Genomic DNA, 20,437 nt, shown 5'->3' with positions numbered 1-20,437 from the left:
GTTCATAGAGTTGGGATTGCTCTAAGGTTACAAAAAGTTGGGATTACTTTACAGGTTGAGATTGTGAGGAGATTCACATATTGTGCTATAAGGAATATTGAGTTGAGAAAGGAGAGTGAGAGGGGAGTTCTTTGTATTCTTGCTTGTATAATTCTATCATTATATTAGTTCCATTCAAGTCAGATTGATTGAAGGAAGACTAGATGTAGGCTTGACCGAACTAGTAGAAATATTTGTGTTGATCTTTCTATCCCTTCTCTTTTACTATTGTTCATATTCTTGTTTGATTGCATTCCAAGAAAACTTCAAATATTTTTAAAAGCTTTTAAAAGAACAATTTTTTTAAAGGGATAACCAATTCACTCCCTCTTGGATGAGATTATTGGCTTAACTTTTTCTACAGTTTTTTTTAATAGAACTTTTTCAGCCTTTTCCAGCAAAACTTTAAAGAGAGAATGACTGAGGAACCAAGTGCGAATGATGAACCTCTTAAGCTTAGGTCCAACATAAACTGCCAAGTATCCCTTTGGAACATCAGGTGGTGGAAGCAGTTAAGGACGACTTTTGTAGTTGTCTTCTTGTCAGATTGAGAATTCATAACATTCACTACCCTTTTGTTTATAAGTTCTTCTCCCTACACCTCAGTCTTTTCTCCCTAAATCTCTAACTTTTCCAATAATGCCACATGTACCCTTTTGACAAAGACAGAGAGGAATCTTTAATTGTTTTATTATTCTTCTTGATTCAGATTCTTCTCTCTCAATTTATCATTTTTAGAAAAAAGGAAATCATAGTGCAACAACCTCCACTTTTCATTCTCTTCGTGCGACTCTCCACTTGTGCAGTTATCCTCCGCGCCTAAGATTTCCTCTACTTCAGTTGTCGTTTGTGCTTGGAACGTCGTAGTAGTGGTTATATGCTGATGGTTATTATTGTTTGCGACATCGTGTTGGTGTTGCAGCAACACTATAGTTCGTCTTCCTCATCCAACAATTTGTTTTCATCGTCTTGTAGAGATAATCGTCCTTTCTTCTTTCCTCTTGATGTTTTCCAATTGAAATGTATTATATCATTGATGAGTGCATATTTATGCCAACATTTATGCTTTAAAATTCAATTTTTTAGTGAGATTCCTGGCTCAAATGGTTGATTTAAAGTAAATCTGGGACGATTGGAATTGTTGGGTTCGGGAATTAAAGAGACGTAAAAAGTGAGTTTTAGCACATAAATTATTCTTGGATGTCATAATGTTTGTTGATGCAGCGAAATTAGAGTTTAATTGATTCAAAGCTTGGAGTTAAATGGCACAAATTGAAAATTAAGGCCCAAAATCAGATTTTGTGTCGAAAATAATATACAAATGGGCCAAACAGGCAGTCTTTACCCTTCGCATGTTGCAAATGTAGCAAACGAACCCAGAAACAAAGAACTCGATGGCGTCTCGCGCAACCTCATTTGGCACACTATCGCGGAGCATAGAAATCAATAACGTTGTTGAGAGCCAAATAGTGAGACATTGTCTTCTTCGCATAAAACCAGAGAAAATGCGAATCCTCTCCTTTCGCGGACCATCAGCAATTTGGAAATCCTAATTTTTGGGTGAGAATGAGGGTTGCCACGTGGCAGACCCTCATTGGTCGCGTCATTCTTCAGTCAAAGCTGGTCAACAGGTCTTCTTTGGTTAAAGTTGGTCAAACAGGGGGCTATTATGCACTTTTGAAAAGCAATTAGGGTTGAAGTGTAAATATTGAAACAATTAGGGGCTTATCTATAATTTTGAAAACTTAAGAAGGACATTAATGATATAGATAACTCAGTTGATATTTTTAAGATAATTGATTTAATATGAAAATATATCAACAATATAATTGGATAAGGTTTTCTTTAAGTACGTTTTCGCTTTATGATAAATTTTGAATTTTAATGATTTTTAATAATCCGTTAATATATTTGAATTGTTTATTTTATAATTTGTTTGTTTTTAATAATCCGTTAATATATTAATGTTTTCTTATTTGAAATTGTATGTTTTTTGTTTTTTGTTTTTAATTATTTATTTTATATTTTATTTTGGGTATTTTTAGTTTTGCAATTTTTTTATGTAATTTAATCTATGTTTTTTAATTATTTGAAATTTTAGGAGATTTAGATTATTGAAATTGTTGAGTTTTCTATTTTGTTGGTTTTTTATTTAATTTTTTATTTTTTATTATTTGAAATTTAAAAAAGAAAATTCTAATTTTGTTGGTTTTATTTTATTTTGTAATTACTTTTTTTTTTTGCTTTTTATTTATGTTTTTTATTTGAAATTGTAGTTATGTTAATTTTTTTAATTGTTTATGTTATATTTTTGTTTTTTTTTTTTGTAATTGTTTTGATTTGTTTTATAATTCTTTTTTGTTGTCATTTGAATTTTCTGTCTTGTTTTTTAATATTTTATTTTAATTATTATTATTATTATTATATATTGATGGTTATTTTAATTTTGTAATTTTATATATTTTGGTTAAGAAAAATGGTTAGAACAAGAGGTGCATAAGTGGTGAGAGTTCATCACAAGATGAGACAAGAAGAAGACATTGCCCCTCAACTTAAACAGACACTCACATTTGTTGGTACGAGATAGATTGGGCTGAACATCCGGTTTATACTTATTGTACTTTTCGCTCCTTTCACAACCTAACAATACAAGCGTCTTTCTTTCCGGCTTCACCAATTATGGTGTGAGATCTTATAATAACCACAACAAATCCAAAATCGAATGCAATCATTCAACTCATTCAATTAAATCATTGCGTGAGGAAAATATTTGATCAGTGGTAAAATTATTTGTATAATCAATCTCAACCACTTCATTTATGAAAGAAGAAATTTCGGAAATGAAGCTCAAATTTATTTGAGAATCCATTTGAAATGGAAAATTATTCATCTTATAATATTAATCACAACCTATACAATAAACATATTTATCACTCAATATTCCTTTATCTAATAATAACAACGATACAAATTCAAAATTAAATATTAAATATAAAACAACAACACATTAAAAATTAAATAATACATAAAAAAAACAACATCACATTAAAAATTAAAAATTAAATAAAAAGAAACAAAACATATTCAAAATTAAATAATAAATAAAAAACATAAACATATTAAAAAATAAAAAACAACAACACATTAAAAATTATATAATAAATAAAAAATAATAATTAAATAAATTTAATTTTAAAAAATATAAAATTAGAGGGAAAAATGTATTCCAAAATAAGTCACTAATGCAACAAGGGGATACGATAACAATTGTTTTGTGTTTATAACAGCAGTTGTAGAACCGAGATATATTCATATAAGGTAAAAAGTCGGGACTTTTGGTCTCAGTTCAAAAATCGAAGCAAAAAAGTTACAATTTTGTCTTGGTTCAAGAAACCCGAAGTAGTAAACAAAAAAATAAATAAAAAATATAAAAAATTGGGTTTATCGCCTCAATTCTTGTTCCAACCGAGGCCATAGACCCTTAAAATTAATTAATTAAAAGGTCTATGACCTCGGTTGGATCCAGAACTGAGACAATAGACCCCTTTTTACCTTGGTTTTTACCAAAACTAATGTCTAAAGTATATTTAAAAAAACAATGGTCGTTCCTGTAAACATTCCATATCACAAATCAAATCACATAAACCCAAAAACACAGAAACAAACTGCACATAAGAACAAGTATCTACAACCCAAAAATACAGTCTTGCATATAACTATTTAATTTGATTTTTGGTTTTCATAGCTATGATTATTATCTTTGAACAAATAGGGTTATTATCTTTGAACGAAATTTTTTTACCACTCTTTTAAACTCCTATTTCAAGAGAAAAATCACAGGAGCCCTTAATTTGGGTGAAATCTAAAGTTTAAAAATTATTTGGATTCTGGATCTTAAATTGACCCTAACTTTCACTCCCATTAACCATTTTTCTATTATTATATATGGATTTGGGGGAAAACATTGTTTTCTATTTTTCAGAAATTTATTTATTTTTTTTTCAAACTTTGCAAAAATATTTAAAATAGTTAGACTTTGAATTTTGAGCTGAAATTTTTGGTGAGGTGTTTTCATGATTTTCTGGTCATTTCAACAAATTTTCAGATTATTTGAAGCTCGTTTGACCATACTCTCAATTTTACCAACCAAACAAAAACATGAAAAACCTAAAATGAAACTAACTTTGAAGGTGAGTTTGTTACTGAAACGAAACAAACGTCACAAACCACCCATCCAAAACGAAATAAAATCATAACTAAGTACATAATCAACGTAAAGAATGGAAGAATTGTTGAGGATGATTGCGAAAATGGAAAGTCGGTAAAGGGTCCTCAACTTTTCCAAAGACTTTCAGTTACCTCTAACGACAACTCCAACTTTTACAAACGAAGAACCACCACCACAGACCATAGTCAGCTAAGTCACTACCAACACCACAAACACACACAAGACCACAAAAATGCAACGAAGCAAAGAAGGAGAATGAACGAAAGGATGCATTAATATAGAACACACATTTATTTCAGGTTGGTGCACATTATGAAATCTAGTTAACATTCAATGCAATCACTTATGCAATTTTTTTTAATTAAAAGAGTATATTAGTAATTTGGAGGTACAGAAGAACTTAGGAGGTGCAGGAAGCACTCTTTGTTTATCAATGGCATTCCACTTCCATCATTATTATTAGGCACTTCATCAGTAATGGTAGGGATCAAAGCTTTTGGCCCTAAAGTCGCGCTCTGCCACTTCTGCAACATTTCCTTTAACCTCTGCCTAATCCCTTTCAATTTGTAGCCTACATAGCTATCAATTCTTACACTTTAATCACAACAACAATAAAGGTATCAATCCAACCTTTCAACACTCACTCACTACACTTCCAAAAATAACCTTTCATTCCATGTACTGTCCCATCATGTCTAACTAAAACTGGTTCATTGTTTTCTCAAGCATCTGTTTTAGTTCTTAGTCAAGCATGCATTTCATTTAGCTTGTAATGCACCTTTTACATTCTCAACTTTGTATTTTTTTAGTTCTCGGTTGCATAGTGTATGGTTAATTAATTTCTATTTCCCTTAAGTCATCGTATTTCACTTGTTTTCTGCACATTTCTATATTTCCAGCTCTGAATATGTTAGTTTTCTGCTATACATTGTTATGACACGCTAGCTTTAGCTTTCTTGTGGTTATTACATATACATTTGTTGTTTACTACTTTTTGTTTTTATTAAAGCCCCAAAAAAACTAGTTCTTTTGCATTCATTTGTCCTTATATTCACATAATTAATCCTTATACTATATTAATAAAGGAATTAGTTATGTTTTGTTTGAGATGGTTTAGACAAAAAAAAAAAAAATATCACAAGAGTTAAAAAATATGATTTATTGTATTAAGAATGTTTTATTTTATTACGTGAAAAAAATGCTTCAATACGTATATAGTGAAAAGGACATATCTATCATCTAATTTGGTGATTTCTAGTTCGGAGAACAAAGCATGTGGTTAAGCGTGAACCAATAATTGCCGACAGCCAGAGTTATAACAAAATATTTAACAAATAGGATATATTCCATTAATGGTGGAAATAACAAAATTGCTTAACCGTCTCTACTGAAATAGAAACAAAATCCACATATCAAACGGTGATTAGTTTGATTATTAGATTAATTTTGTTTACTTAATTATATTTAACTAATGAAGTTTGTGTTGTTTAATGCTATAATCTTTTAATCCGGTGCGTTCAATTTATTTTGTAGTATATCTTATGGTTATGATTAATTGGGCACCATGAATAACTTTTCGCAGTGGTTCACGGTAGAATTCAGCATATTGTTTATATCTGTTTTTAGACCCTTACTTTAGCGTTAGTGTGCATAGAAAAAGTAACAAAAGTAACGTGTCGTCTGCATTGACATTCAAGTTATCGTCTCTCACCAACCGAAAAAACGCGGAATTGAAACCTTCTGTATTTAACTCTCACACCTCACTTCTACCTTCTTCTTAACCGTACCTATTCATTTCATCCTCGATTTGCATCAACAAATCATCCTTCACTCGCATCACAATCACAGGTTTTTCTTCTTCTTCTTCTCTTCTTAAATATAATTTCAAATACAAAATTGCCGTCTTTGTTTCACGGGATTAAATTTCGTTGATTATTCACGAACCCTTTTGTGATTGTTTTTGTGGGTTGTGATCAGAATCTTTATCCGATTGCGTGTTATTAACTACCTAGCTCTAATTGAATGTCATTCGTTTATGATCAATATGTATGGGTCTGTTTATATTGCTAATTTGGCGTATGCTTAGAAGGATTTGAAAATTGTTGTTTTATTCGTTGATTCGGATGATGAAATTGGACTTGGTAATCGTATTTGAAAATTTCGCATTATAATTTTCTTTATCATACCCATTATTTGCTTTTACAGTCACCGATTTCGCCTCTCAATTGTTGCATTGTATATGTTTGCGATGCTTTGTTCGGTGTTCTAACTAGACGTTTGGGAGAGATGCAGTGAGATCATCAATGGTTTAAAAATCGAGATTGCGAAATGTTCCATGACCTTGGAATTTTTTTGTTTTCAGGTTCAGTTGCTGTTTATTGTTGTGAAATTTTATCTTTAGTTTGAAACTTAAAGTTCCGGCAGATATGAGGAATGGAAATCAGACCGAGTATTCTGGTGAAAGTTCTCGTTCAACATCTCTTAGCAGTCAGCAGGATGTGGAGGACGACCAGATGATTGCTCTTGTGCTGTCGGAAGAGTATGCCAAATTAGATGGAGCAGTTGCCCGGCGGCTTACCAACTTGGAACCTGTTCCTGTAAGAATTCCCCCTAGAATTCCTACTTTTCAGACTAAAACTTTAGATTTTGAGTGTTTGACATGTTATGGTTGTATGAAAATGCATTATAAAACTAGATAGTAATAGCTTAAGCTTTTAATAATGTTACTCTATGACTATGTGGTCCGGATTTTGATCCTTTTCTCCCATTCTTTCTGAATAAAAGTTCAAGTTTAACAAAAGGTAGGATAGATAGGTTCATTGTCCAATTTATTAGGGTGAAAATTCAATTTGTTTATCCAATTACCATCCAATCCAGCTAGATATAAATCCAATCAATCCATCCAATATAATAGTAAAGGTTAGTGAATTGGTAGGACTGAAACACCATTTATGATTGAATGGATTATGGACCATTTAACATGTTTTGTAATCTATTGGATCAAGTAGTCTAAAGTTCATTGGTTGGGCCTAAATCTTTAAGGGATAAGCGTTGGATCTTTCCATGTTTAGTGTGAGAAGGTATATAAATATGGAACTTCGTTTTGTGTTAGTTTTTTGAAAAATAAAATGATATACTTGAAACAGATTGGATGGTTTTTTGTTAAATGGGGGATACTGGATGGGTTGGAATTTATTAATACATTTCAACAGATCATAAATGGATTGCTGTTTTTTCCCCACATGTCCATTATAATTTAATTCAAAATGTAGCAACATCATTTAATATCCCTTATGTTCAAGCGTAGAGGTTCTTGGGTGAGTTGTGAGTTAATTATAAAATGGGTCACATGGTTTTATCCTACAGTTTAAGCTTTTTTGTGAGAATTGGTTCAGGACGTATATAATGCTTTGAAAGGACAGAACGGTTCGAGTGTTGTTATTTACTTCTTCCTTTCTCCGCTGGTGCACTTTCTAGATTTGGCTAAGCTGTGCTTTGTTTGTATTCTGTGGTATAATAACCTATGCTTCATTGGCTTTGTCATCACACTGAAAAGCAGACAAAAATTGTGTAATTGTTCTCCCCCTTCTTCGAGAAGCTAGGAGGGAATTATATCTTAGTTTTGATTAATTTTTTTGTTTAATTTCTTCTAATGAAAATTTCTTGAAATTACAGCATGTTCCCCGGATAAATTCCTTTATCCCCACTGTAAATGATGCCAGTATGGATCACCAGCGTCTGCTTCAGAGGTGTGTGTTCCTCCTATCTTAAATGTACTATTTCTTATGTGAATATTCTAAAACTAATTTTCTACGGACCCCTTTTGTAAAAGATGGATGTTAAAACAATTGCCCTGGGCAGAAAAGAAGAACTTTTATTATTTACCATTTGTAATTTAAAACATAACTGGTCAAGTAAATATGTTTTCATATGAATAACTAGAAACAGAAACAATGCGATTACTTAAATGAAAATGAATTGAGACTGAAAAGTTCTCTGTAGCCAAGTACAGAGTTGGAGGCAAGCTTTAGTTATAGCAGCACATTTAGGAGGTCATGTAGTAATGGTTGGAAAAATAAAAAAAGCTGTTAGAAAAAGCTGTTGCTGAGAGCAATATACTAGCATTCTTTCTAACTCTTGGAATAAACGATGTTAGGGATTTGCAATACCTTATCATCAGTGAAATGTAAAAAAAATATCATGTGGTGAAATCAATTAGCAACCTTTTTATATCAGGATTTCAGCATGCAAGTACTTGCTGGTTTTATTTTTGTTTGTCAGGTACTGTTTGTTAATTATAGAGAGATTATATGTGCATATTCTGAAATTGTATCTAAAATTTTTGGTTGTTTGATTGTATAGACACCATTGTATCTTGGGTGAAGGGAGAGTGTTCCTGTGTTAGCGTTTGGACGTGTACTCTATATTCTTTGGTTTCAAGAGTAATAAACAGATTCTTTTCAAGTAATCTGGGTGCGTGTGAGTGTGTCTTTTCGTGTGTGGTTGATTTCTTGGTTAAAGAAATCTATCAAATTGGTCTGACCTATCGGATCCCTTTGAGAGGAGCACGTGATGGAAGGAAGAGTCAAGTTCCTTGGAGGGAAAAGTGAATGCGTTGGGGAACACTGTGGAGGAAGTGAAGGCAAAAACCAGGGAGGTTCACCAAGAACTCAAAGAACTAACCATAATTCTTGGAAGAAGACCCATGAACCAAGATAGAAGTTCAGAGGGGAGTCAGGGGTCGGTGAATGGAGATCGGTTGGGGAAGAAAGAGGACCCAGAGGAAGAACTGGAGGAGGAAAGGGGTGAAGTACAAAAAAACTAGATGAAGTGGGTGGAACTACCCTTTTGAAGGATTGGACCCAATGGGATGGAGGAGGAAAGGGGTGAAGTACAAAAAAACTAGATGAAGTGGGTGGAACTACCCTTTTGAAGGATTGGACCCAATGGGATGGATCGCCAAGGCGGAAAAAATCTTTGACATACAAAATGTCATGGGTAAGGAGAGGATGAGGTTGGCATACATTTGCATGGAGGGAGGTGCAAGCTATTGGTTCAGGTTCTGGAAAAAGAAAACCAAGAACCCTTCTTGGGAAGAGTTGACAAAGGCACTAATTAGGAGGTTCAGAGGAAGAGATAGATGTTCTGTTTTTGAGAAGTTAGCAGCAGTGAAACAAGGGGAAACAATGGAGGATTATGTTCAGGAATTTGAAATGCTGGTAGCCCAAACTGTAGAATTAACAGAAGAGCAGCTGCTAAGGTATTTCTTTGCTGGGTTGCAAGGAGAAATAAGAAGCCAAATTAGACCCCACAACTTGAGGGATCTCCTGAGAGCGATGGAGATAGCAAAGGATGTGGAGGAGGCCAGTAAAGACCCAAGAATGAGCGAAGGAATGGCCAGTAGGAATAATCAGACATAGGGGAGATTCCAGGGGGTTCTGGAGCTGTTTCCAGGACAAAGACGTTCAAGGGGGGCAAGAATGGATAAGGTACTACAAGCAGTATGAGTACCGTAAGGTAGGAAGGGACTAATAACACGGTGGGGTGCAAAGTAGGAAGCAATGCAACAGGGAAAACAAGAATTGAGGGGTTAGGAGATTTATCAGAAATTATGGGAAGATAGCCCGACCCTTAACCGATTTACTGAAGAAGGGGCAGTTCAGTTGGTCCCCACAGAGCACAGATGCTATGCAGGCCTTAAAGGAGGCTATAACCACTGCCCCCATTTTGGCTCTGCTTGACTTCACATAGACATTCCACATTGAATGTGACGCCTCTAGTAAAGGAGTGGGTGTTGTTTTGTCACAAAATAAAAGGCCCATTGTGTATTTCAGCAAGGCTTTATCGGAATCATCTCTCTCCAAGTCGATTTATAAAAAGGAGCTGATGACCCTTGTGCTTGCCATACAACATTGGTGACCCTACCTTCTTGGCCAGAAGTTTTTCGTTAGTGACCAAAGGAGCATAAGGTACTTACTGGAATAGAGAATCACAACTCAGAACCAAGAGCTAAGTTGCTGGGCTATGAGTTTGAGATCATGTCTAGAACGGGGGCTTCCAATAGGGTGCTGGATGCTTTGTCCAGGAAGGGGGAGGAAAATGAGGAAAAAGATATGGAGTTGAGGGTGATTGCCAAACCCTTATGGCAGGAGTTTCAAGCAGTGTTGGAAGAGGTAGAGGGTGATAGGGTCCTGCAAAAAATCAAAGAAGAAGCAAGGGCAAACCCCAACTCACATCCAGTGTACACCCTCGAACATGATCGCCTCCACTATAACGGCAAATTGGTTTTTTCAGCCCAGTTCGCACGAATTCCAAGGTCATTAGCTGAGTTCCATGCCACACTAACAAAAGGGCATTCAAGGGTCTACAGGATATATCGGAAGGTAGCCCAGTCACTGTATTGGATTGGGATGAAGAAAACAATGATTGATTTTGTGGCGGCATATCTGGTTTGTCAGCAACATAAATACCTAGCCTCATCACCTGAAGGCCTGATACAGCCTTTGCGCATTCCTCAAGTAGTGGGAGGAAATCAGCATGGACTTTATTGTTCGGTTATCCAAATCTAATGGGTATTATGTAGTATTGGTGGTGGTAGATCGGCTGAGCAAATATGGACACTTCATACCCATAAAACACCCTTATACAGCCAAGTTTGTAGCAGAGGTATTTGTGAGGGATATTGTCAAATTGCATGGGATACTGACATCAATCGTCAGTGACTGGGATCTTACTTTCCTAAGTCTGTTTTGGAAAGAATTGTTCCGGCTACAGGGCACCCAACTACTCATGAGCACTGCTTATCAACCAGAATGAATGGGCAGACAGAGGTTCTCAACCGAATTCTAGAAACATATCTGAGGTTTTTAGCTTAGAATAGCCAAAAAGCTGGAGTTTGATCTTACCTTGGGCAAAGTACTGGTACAACACCAGTTACTAAGGAGTTGCCAAGTGTACCCTCTTTGAGGTGGTATATGGGAGGCCTCCACCAACTCTAACACGGTTTGTGTCAGGGGAAACGGCGATGGAAGCAGTGGCACAAGAGCTACAAACTCGGGATGAGGCGCTCAAACAATTGAGGTATCATTTGGAGAGGGTGTAGGATCAGATGGCTAAGTTTGCCAACAGGAAAAGGAGACCAACAACAATTAAGGAGGGGGACTGGGTTTACCTAAAGATCAGACCCTATAAGCAAGCATCTATGCCTACCATACTGCACCTAAAACTCTCAGCTAGATACTATGGACCTTTCCAGGTGACTAAACAAGTAGGACCAATAACTTTCAGAATTCAGCTGCCAGAAACAGCTAGGATACACCCTGTCTTTCATGTATCACTGCTGAAATTATCTGTGGGAGCACAGTAGGTTGGGAGAGAGCTACCGGAGGACCTATAAGGGGGAGGGCCAGTCTGTTGGCCTCTCATGGTGCTGAATAGGAGGACTCATCAGCCACAAGTGCTTATTGAGTGGCAAGAGGGGGGATTAGAAGGCAAACTTAGGAAGATGAGATGACAATGAGAATTCAACCTTGAGGATAAGGTTGTTAAGGAGGCGGTAGGTAATGATAGGGTTTTAAAAGTATATGAAAGGAGGAAAAGAAATTAATAAGGAGGTTGTAGGTTGTTAGGCGGTTAGGAGGCTTGTTGGGTAGTTAGGGGTTGGTTAGCAGGTTGGGATGGCGTTATAAGAGGGCAGGGGTGTCTCGTGACAAAAATGTTTTTGGTTGTTTGATTGTATAGACAAGACCATTGTATCCTGGGTGAAGGGAGAGTGTTCCCATGTTAGTGTTTGAACTTGTACTCTGTATTCTTTGGTTCCAAGAGTAATAAACAGATTCTTTTCAAGTAATATGGATGCATGTGAGTCTCTTTTCGTGTGTGTTTGATTTCTTGCTTAAAAAATCTATCACCCCCGACCTCACTCACCCTAACAACCTAACTCACAACTACTTCTTAATATGTTTCTTCCTATCATACACATTATATTTTTAACAAACTTCTGGAGTTAGTCTTTTCCTTTTTAATTTAGAAAAAAAGAATACGTAAGTCAAATAAGAAATTGAAAGAATTCAGTCCATTCCAATGAAGAAAAAAATATTGTTGCGAAAAGATATTGATTTCTAAGATTCGAAGGTTCGAAGAAGAAATACTTTCTAGAAATACACTGATGAACACTAGACTATAATATTCATCTTTAAAAATCAAATAATGTCCCATCTATCAAAATTGAACATGCAAATAATGACTAGGTTCTATTCTGTTTGACATGTACTGTTTGTTAATGATAGAAAGACTATATACATATTTTGAACCATTAATAACATAAGATTAAGTCTTTTGAATCTTTGTCCATTTGCAGTTGTTGACCAACATATTGATGTGTTAGGAATCTACATTGATAAAATAATATTCATAAGTTTAGCCTGTATTCTTGCAATGATTTTGTCTTTGTTATAGATATTAAACCTATTGTCTCTTCACTTCTTTAGGTTGAATGTCTATGGTTTATGTGAAGTCAAAGTATCTGGCGACGGGAATTGTCAGGTGGGTTATTACAGCAACTACTTGAGGCATAAGCATTATGACAATACCCTTTGGAATTTGTGATAATTATTCCCCTCCATTGCAGTTCCGTGCACTCTCTGATCAGCTTTATAGGTCACCTGAACACCACAAGCATGTTCGCAAGGAGATAGTAAAACAGGTATGTTGTACTATTGTCTGTCATTGAAAGAATAATTCCCACAAAATATGGCAACCTATTTGGAAATTTGGTTTTCATGGTTTGTGGTTGTTTTACTAGGTTAACATTAACAAAATGCCGATTTGTAGATGAACAGTTTTGAATCATTGAAAGCATATTAAAAGAAAGGAGTGCGGAGGGGAGATATTAAGCAACATTTTGTTCTTTTATAGTGTTTGAGATTAGTGGACAATTGTTGTTTAGAGAAAAATGTATATTAGTTTAAATACCTAACTGTATACAGTAGGAAGTGTCCTCAAGAGAAGAAATTAAAGATTTAGGTTAAATTGTTGGCATATTTAGTGATAAAAATTGTTGTTAAATCATGTGAAGGAAGTGGTGCAAATCCTTTGTTGTAAGTGGCGGAACAATATGAAATTTATTAATTATATTCAATATAGCAAATGGAAAATTTGAGATACTTATTTGCTTAATGTTTCTCTTTACCAGCTCAAAGATCACCGTTCTTTGTATGAATGCTATGTTCCGATGAAGTACAAAAAATACCACAAGAAGATGGCTAAGTATGTATCTTTCAAATAAGTCATCACTTAAACCATTGTATTTACAATGGGGCATCTGATTTGTGGCTTCTTTAAGTGTCATTTTCATCAAATAGAGACTATATTTACCTTATTCTAATGCTTGGCAGATCTGGAGAATGGGGGGACCATGTTACATTGCAAGCAGCTGCTGATAATGTTAGTTCTGCTATTTCAAACAGTTTGTTACTTTTGTTGGATGCTACCAATTGATTATTATTTTTATTCATTTTTTTCTTAAATATTTTGAACTTTCTTTTCAAACTAAGCTGAAAAGGTTCAATTTGATTAACTAAAATAGCATTCTTATAGAAAAAGATAATTTAGAACCTTCTCAACTCAACTGTGGACATTTGTCCAACTGGGTTATAGAATGATAGAACAGAAAAAATGTCATGTCACCTAGCAAAAGCTATTATTAACATAGTAATATGCATTAGTATTAGATAAAATGTATTGCATGTACACATTTATTTATTTTAATTTGTTCGTATATACGTGTTTATTATACTTTTGTTTATAGTTGGCCCCTAGAGTAGCCCTTATTGTTGACTGTTAATCTGTTCCCTTTTCGTGGAGGGGTTTTTGTGGAGATTTTTGTCTTGTATTACTAGTTGAAAGATTATTATATTGTGATCCAAGCCTTGATTTGGATTTCAATGAATATATATTATTTATGTGTATGAAAGGAAGGTTGAGGGAAGATCATACTATATAGAAATGTAGGTGAACTGGATGTGGGTACTCAGAAATTTGATATGCCAGCTAACTTGAAAAGCTGTTTTCAAGATTCCCTTGATAAGACAGTGAGGACAAAACTATTGGGAGAATACTAGTGTGAGTGAGATGTGAATGAAGAAAAATTCACATTTGAAAAGAATGGAAGAAAGGACTATAAATGTGGAAGAGGCCCATAAACCTGATGAATTAATTTGTTTATGTTTTTGGTCAAATTTCATTGTGTGGTTTTCTTGCCTAGTCCATTTGATTGCATTGGGGAAATTTGGATATATTGCTACATGGAAGAATGTGCGAGGGAAACCCTAATCAGTATTTTTGTTTTAAAATAAGTGAGTTTGTATGGTATTCCCATCGTTTGCTTGTCCCCGCATTAGTTCTGGTTATTGAAAACCTTAAATAATCTCTCCCTTGACAATTGCTTGCTAGGAATTGAACTTGTGACCTTAGCTTTGATACTAGTTGTTAAGTTATAACTTATAATCACATTGCAACTCTGTTTACTTAAGAGCATAGTTATCCAAGTGCCACGATTCTATTATTATTTGGTTCACTTGGCTTCCTTCACGGGACAATTAATCACCTACAACATACTCAAAACAAAAAATAGTTGAGTTTGCTTATGTTGTGATTTTTAATAGAAGAGAAAAATGTACAATGTTATAGTAATGAAGTATTTATGTGATTGATGTTCATGCAATGATTATATTCTCACAGAAATTGAAATTTGCATTATCTAATTACTGACTTTTACAACATATATTCTATTGACAAACTTGATCCTTTGTTTTATTGTTAATATGATGATCTTTGTTGTGTGATACTTCCAAAATGTCCAATAACGTTTATTGTTTCTGATGTAGTTTGCTGCAAAGATATGCCTTCTAACATCATTCAGAGACACCTGTTTTATCGAAATTATACCATTGTACCAAGCACCGCAGCGTGGTAAGGCCATCATTATCATTCTTATACCCTGCAATAACTTCGTTTAACCTTGAAAGTTTTATTACGAGCAATGAAGGACTTAATAGAGATAACATGCCCCATAATTTATATTCTTTTACCTTATAGATGTTGTTTGAACAACGAGTATGCATTGCAGTTTCTGAATGGCAGTACCCCTTAGCTTTCCCCCGAAAGAAAACATTTTAAGTTGAGAAATATATAATTCCAACCAAAGTGGTTTTTCCTAAGCAAAGATAAAAGTACGAGCCTCTTCTAATCGATTTATGTTCATAAATTGACACTTATAAAATCAAGCCTATAATAATAATTGAAATATTCTCATATCTTTAATTTTGAAAATGTGAGTAGTATACAGTAGTACTTTCTTACTTTTTTGTTTCCAATTATTTCCTTAATGATGCAGAACTTTGGTTGAGCTTCTGGTCTGAGGTTCATTACAATTCATTATATGAAATCCGAGGTTTGTCCACCATAACTTGATCCTTCTTTAGATTGAAACTCAATTACTTTAAGTGTGTTGAATAAACTTTTATTAGTCATTGATTATTACCTCTCCTTTTGTCCTAGATGCACCTATCCAGCCTAAACCAAAGAGGAAACACTGGCTGTTCTAGGAGAGGTAGATAAAAGCATCAGTCCTAAGATGTAGTGCTGTGTATACATTCTGTATCATTTATAGGTCAAGGAGAAAATGTCCACTACACTGCCTTTCGACTGAGACTTTGGCAAGTAGACCTCTTAAACTTCCAATTGAGAATAGACTCCTTTTCTTATATGGAAGACATCTTAATATTACAACTATCTACTTTTTGTATCAATTTATCTTTACCACACCATCACAAGCATTTGTTTACCAGTTGGAGCCTTTGTTGATCAGTCCCTTGGATGTGCAAAATATCTAAAATAGTAACACATTATGAACACAAAGTGCTATTATACATTTTTCGGAGAGCAATCTACAAAACTGAATATTGAAAATTCTATTTGCCAGAGTATTAAAGATGCAGTCGGTTGTGGACATTTTTTTCCTACACATAAAAAGAGGAACTTGAGGGGAAAGAAATCACTTGTATTTTTTTTGCTGTATATTATTATTTACAGTATTCTTGTCATGATTTTTTTTTATTAATTTATTATTTTATTTGTCTAAGTTCGATGAGGAGAGCAGTCAATAATGATTTGTATTTTATTTCATTGCTTTGTAAAATGTAAATCATGTATTGATGTATTGATTTACTAAATTTTAAAAATTGTTTGAACCATCCAAATCTTTTGTTTCCCCCCTAATCATGTGTACTAGCCTTTATAAATGCGTATTTGGATAAATAATTTTGGTGCTTATTCAACAAGAACTTATAACGGCCACTTTCTGAGCTAGTCTAGGTAAATTTTTCAATAAATATTTAGATAAAAAGGTAAAACAGATTTAGGTAAAATGAATCCTATTTCTCTCAAATTAAAATAATTTTGCACTGTAATTTTTCTAGAATTTAGATGAGAGTTTTAAAGAAAACTGAAGTATAAATTAATTTTAGTTTATGAAAACTGTAATTCATGTTCTTAGTAATTTGTTTTATTGCATTTTCATGTAAGTATTTATTACCACGTCTATTCAAACTCACTTGTTAAACTAAGACTGTATTTGTTAAAATTAGCTGAAAGTAACAACAAATTTTAATTTTTTAGCTGAGATACTCTATTGATAAAGTAATCATAAATTATTTTCGTTAAAGCTTTCTAAATGGATGACATCTGCTAGTGGTTTTTCATGTTAATGAATTGTCAAATCGTCGATAGAACTGTTTTGTTTATGGTTTTTTTCATAGGTTGAACTGTTTTTGTTGGCCGGCTTAAAACACCCAAATGCCTTCTGATTCTTGACATTTATAAGTAATTTTTGGCTAAATTTAACCGTCATTAAATTGACTAAAAATTTAGAGATGTTTACTTCTTGCAGCCCTAAAATGTACTCCACCATTGCCTTTGTCACCGTTATACGAATACCCTATTGTCGCTGTTGTGAAAGAACAAGTAAGTTATCGTTTTTTATGTTCTAGATTAGTTATTCCAAAAACTTTTCAAATTGGTTATCCCGAAAGCCTCTAGAATATCTCTTTCTAGAATGGTGAGATGTAGTGCATTTCAGTATTTTGGATTGGTTAATCTAGAACACTTTTTTGAAATAACAAATCTGAAAATAAGTTCTGAGAAACAGAACATCGAAATCTTTCAGATTGGACATTCTGGAACATCTTCTGGATTGTCTAATGCAAAACATATGTTCAGATTTTGTTTTCAACAACATGCTTTTTTAATTTATAGTACAACTCTATCTAATGATTTTCATACTTTTATTTTGTGTATTTGTAGATAATCATGGTTATTTGAGGAGATAGTTTTCAATTCATGTGCATCTAACTCTCTTTTGTAAGGCGAAGAGAATGTAGGGACTTAGTTCCATTCACGAAAAAGAGAACATTGAAGTTCGAGAACTGGTAGTAATTTTCTAATTAGGTTGGGTCAAAACTAGAAAAAAAAAGTTATGGTAATGACCCAAAGGTAAGATAGTGCGAAAGTTATGGATGATTTTATGTCAAGGCTCATGATTTATGGTGTTGTATGGTGAAGGAATGATGTGTGAAAGGTGTTCTTAGAGAGATTAGACCAACTTTTAGAGGAAAGTGGTTAGGAGATACCTCTATTTATAGACTAAGACTGTCTCCAAAATGTAGAAACAAAACCCTAAAAACACTACCTTGACCTAACTTTGAGACACACAAAAATCTCCTCCAATAGGAGGAGGACATGTAGCCACTACCTATGGAGAATCATCTTCATTCCTAAAGTGACATGTGGCCACTAACTATGAGAAAACCTCTCCAATGTAAGTATGACACATGACCACTCTCACATGGGACGTCCTACACACCTTTGTCCACCAAGTTAGCTTAAAAGTTTGACCACATGGTCAACCTAAGCTCATGGATGTCCACTTTGGGTCAACATTAGGTCTTGACCTTTGTTGGCCCAAGTGGTCCGAAAACCCTATACTACTTGGTCTAAAATATAAGGTCCAAATTAAATTCTAGACTACTTGGCCAAAAATACAAGGCTCATAATTATTCATACTCTACTAGAAGCATTATGATTGTCCAAGATAGCCTAAGAGAGAGAGAGTATAGGTCCATCTTCCATAGCTGACTTCAACTCTTCTTGAAAGTGTTTGACCATGACTAGATGATATGCCATCAACAGCCTTAGATGAGGGGAGAATAATGCTTATTTGAGAGGACATGTGTAAATCTCATGTTGCTCAGTAGTTATGGAATAAAATCATGTTGATATATGTTAAATTATTTATATATGCATCTTAATTACCATTACAAAAATTCTTGGAATTATTGACAAAAAAATAAATTTGTCAGTAAATTTAAATTATCAATATATTTTACCGACAAATTTTGAAATTTTAATTATTAATGAATTTTATTGACAGAAATATCTGATGGTAATTAAAATTTTATTTATTGACAAAAAAATTTCGTCCATAAAATTCATCGGTACATACAAATCTTAAAATCTATTTGTAAGAATTGATGAACTTTGTCTCTCAACACCAAGAGGGAAGGTAAATTGGTGTTTTATAAAAATGTGCACTTTTGAAATCTTTTTCACAAATGATATTGTTATTGAAAATTTTCTTGTGTCGTAAGCAATATGCGTGCAATGTAACAATATGCATAATCAATTAATAACAATACGTAATCGATTAAGTAAAGAGATAGGGAGAAGAAAATCAAACTCAGTTTTTATACTGGTTCGGCCTCAATGCCTACATCCAGTGTCCTTTCAATCAACCTGAGATTGAAAGCAATTTGCACTATAAAGATCTGAGTTTTTACAGCAAGGCTTTACAGCAAGATCTGAGTTTTTATAGCCAATTGCACTATCAATCTGTCAAAATGTAAATCACCGCTCAACTCACTAATCTAATATAGCCAATAACAAGACCCTACAGCAAGAACAATCATCTCCCGCAATCACCCCTTTGAGACACCTCTCAAAGTACAAAGAACTTCCCGGTCTTTCTTCCTGGCCTGCACACACAAGGAACCTCAAATCAAAGATTGCAAATCTTCTCCTCCTGATCACACAAAAAGAACCTCAGTTGTGCAGAACGATTAGTCTCTTCAATCCATTTACGTTTGCTACTCAAGAATTCTTCAAGATTTGTAAACCATTTTCTTTCTTGATTCTTGGAGCTTTGTATCACTCTGTAAAACTTCTCAAACAAATATCAATCAGATATGATAGTGTAATGCTCAATTGTCTTTAAGAAAATCAATCAATGCGTCAATATATAGTTTTTGTCAATCCTGACGCTATGAAATCGATTAGCCAACTTACGTAATCGATTACATTAAACAAGTGTAACAGAATTACAACCAATTTGGCTCCTTAATTGAATACACAATTAATACAATCGATTTCCATTAAATGCTGGTCAAACATATTTAAAAATATGACCGTTATAACAACTATGACCATGTGAAATCAGTTTTCAAATCTTAACAGACTTAATTGAATACACAATTCACGTAATCGATTAAGCTTTAACACTTAGAAAATTTTTGAAAACTTTTCTTTTCAAAACACATCACAACACATTTTGCAAAAGATATATGCAAACACACGAGTTTTAATCGATTCACCAACTAATGTAATCGATTCAAAACTAGTTGTTTTGCCACAATTTAAAGCTCAAGTTGTCTAATGACCTTAACTGATTATCATTCCACTGTAATCGATTTAGTCATGCAGATATGCTTTTGTGCTTGTGGTTTTCATATCACCAAAACATGTATTGTGCATACACAGATATAATCCCTTCATAAACACAATAGTATGCATCAATCAATATAATATGTTCAACAAATGTGATAAACACAATACGTGCATATTACACAGTAAGCATGTACACATTCAACTTATATATCACACAATACTCACACATGTGTTTTTATTAACAATGTGTTGTCATCATAAAAAAACCAGCATCACAGGGATTGGGTTTAGCTAACATTGTGTTCCCCCTATCAACACTATTGATAAAATTTATCGGTCAAATTCGTTGAAAATTTAAAATAATTATTATCGATGAATTTATCCATCGATAAA

General features: G+C 33.8%; 2 protein-coding genes across 3 annotated transcripts; one reads left to right on the top strand and one right to left on the bottom strand.

The window, feature by feature from the left end:
* Positions 1-359: 359 nt before the first annotated feature.
* On the bottom strand, positions 360-4,940 carry LOC108344413 (uncharacterized). The gene is made up of 3 exons (XM_017582857.1): positions 4,934-4,940; positions 4,660-4,838; positions 360-551 (listed from the first exon to the last, which is right to left on the bottom strand). Exons 1-3 carry the CDS (start codon positions 4,938-4,940, stop codon positions 360-362), a joined length of 378 nt encoding a protein of 125 aa, XP_017438346.1.
* Positions 4,941-5,912: 972 nt separating this feature from the next.
* On the top strand, positions 5,913-16,409 carry LOC108345802 (OVARIAN TUMOR DOMAIN-containing deubiquitinating enzyme 12). 2 transcript variants are annotated; one of them, XM_017584562.2, is made up of 10 exons: positions 5,913-6,115; positions 6,630-6,864; positions 7,943-8,016; positions 12,757-12,811; positions 12,897-12,971; positions 13,461-13,534; positions 13,663-13,711; positions 15,154-15,238; positions 15,663-15,719; positions 15,827-16,409. In XM_017584562.2, exons 2-10 carry the CDS (start codon positions 6,694-6,696, stop codon positions 15,871-15,873), a joined length of 687 nt encoding a protein of 228 aa, XP_017440051.1. In that variant the 5' UTR covers positions 5,913-6,115; positions 6,630-6,693; the 3' UTR covers positions 15,874-16,409. The 2 variants fall into 2 exon arrangements, with proteins under 2 accessions (XP_017440051.1, XP_017440052.1); XM_017584563.2 differs by having other exon boundaries at positions 5,915-6,115; positions 6,692-6,864.
* The last annotated feature ends 4,028 nt before the right edge of the window (positions 16,410-20,437 follow it).

This window comes from Vigna angularis, chromosome 8, assembly GCF_016808095.1.
Source record: "Vigna angularis cultivar LongXiaoDou No.4 chromosome 8, ASM1680809v1, whole genome shotgun sequence".
Taxonomy (NCBI): Eukaryota; Viridiplantae; Streptophyta; class Magnoliopsida; order Fabales; family Fabaceae; genus Vigna; species Vigna angularis.
The sequence above is the reverse complement of the archived record's forward strand: the minus strand, read 5'-3'. Positions and strand labels throughout refer to the sequence as shown.

Coding starts and splice junctions, on each gene's coding strand:
- LOC108344413 (XM_017582857.1), bottom strand. Junction 552..4,659: donor TGCACCTCCTAAGTTCTTCT/GTACCTCCAAAT, acceptor AGTCGTCCTTAA/CTGCTTCCACCACCTGATGT.
- LOC108345802 (XM_017584562.2), top strand. CDS start 6,694: ATGAGGAATGGAAATCAGACCGAGTATTCTGGTGAAAGTTCTCGTTCA. Junction 12,972..13,460: donor GCAAGGAGATAGTAAAACAG/GTATGTTGTACT, acceptor TCTCTTTACCAG/CTCAAAGATCACCGTTCTTT. Junction 13,535..13,662: donor TACCACAAGAAGATGGCTAA/GTATGTATCTTT, acceptor AATGCTTGGCAG/ATCTGGAGAATGGGGGGACC.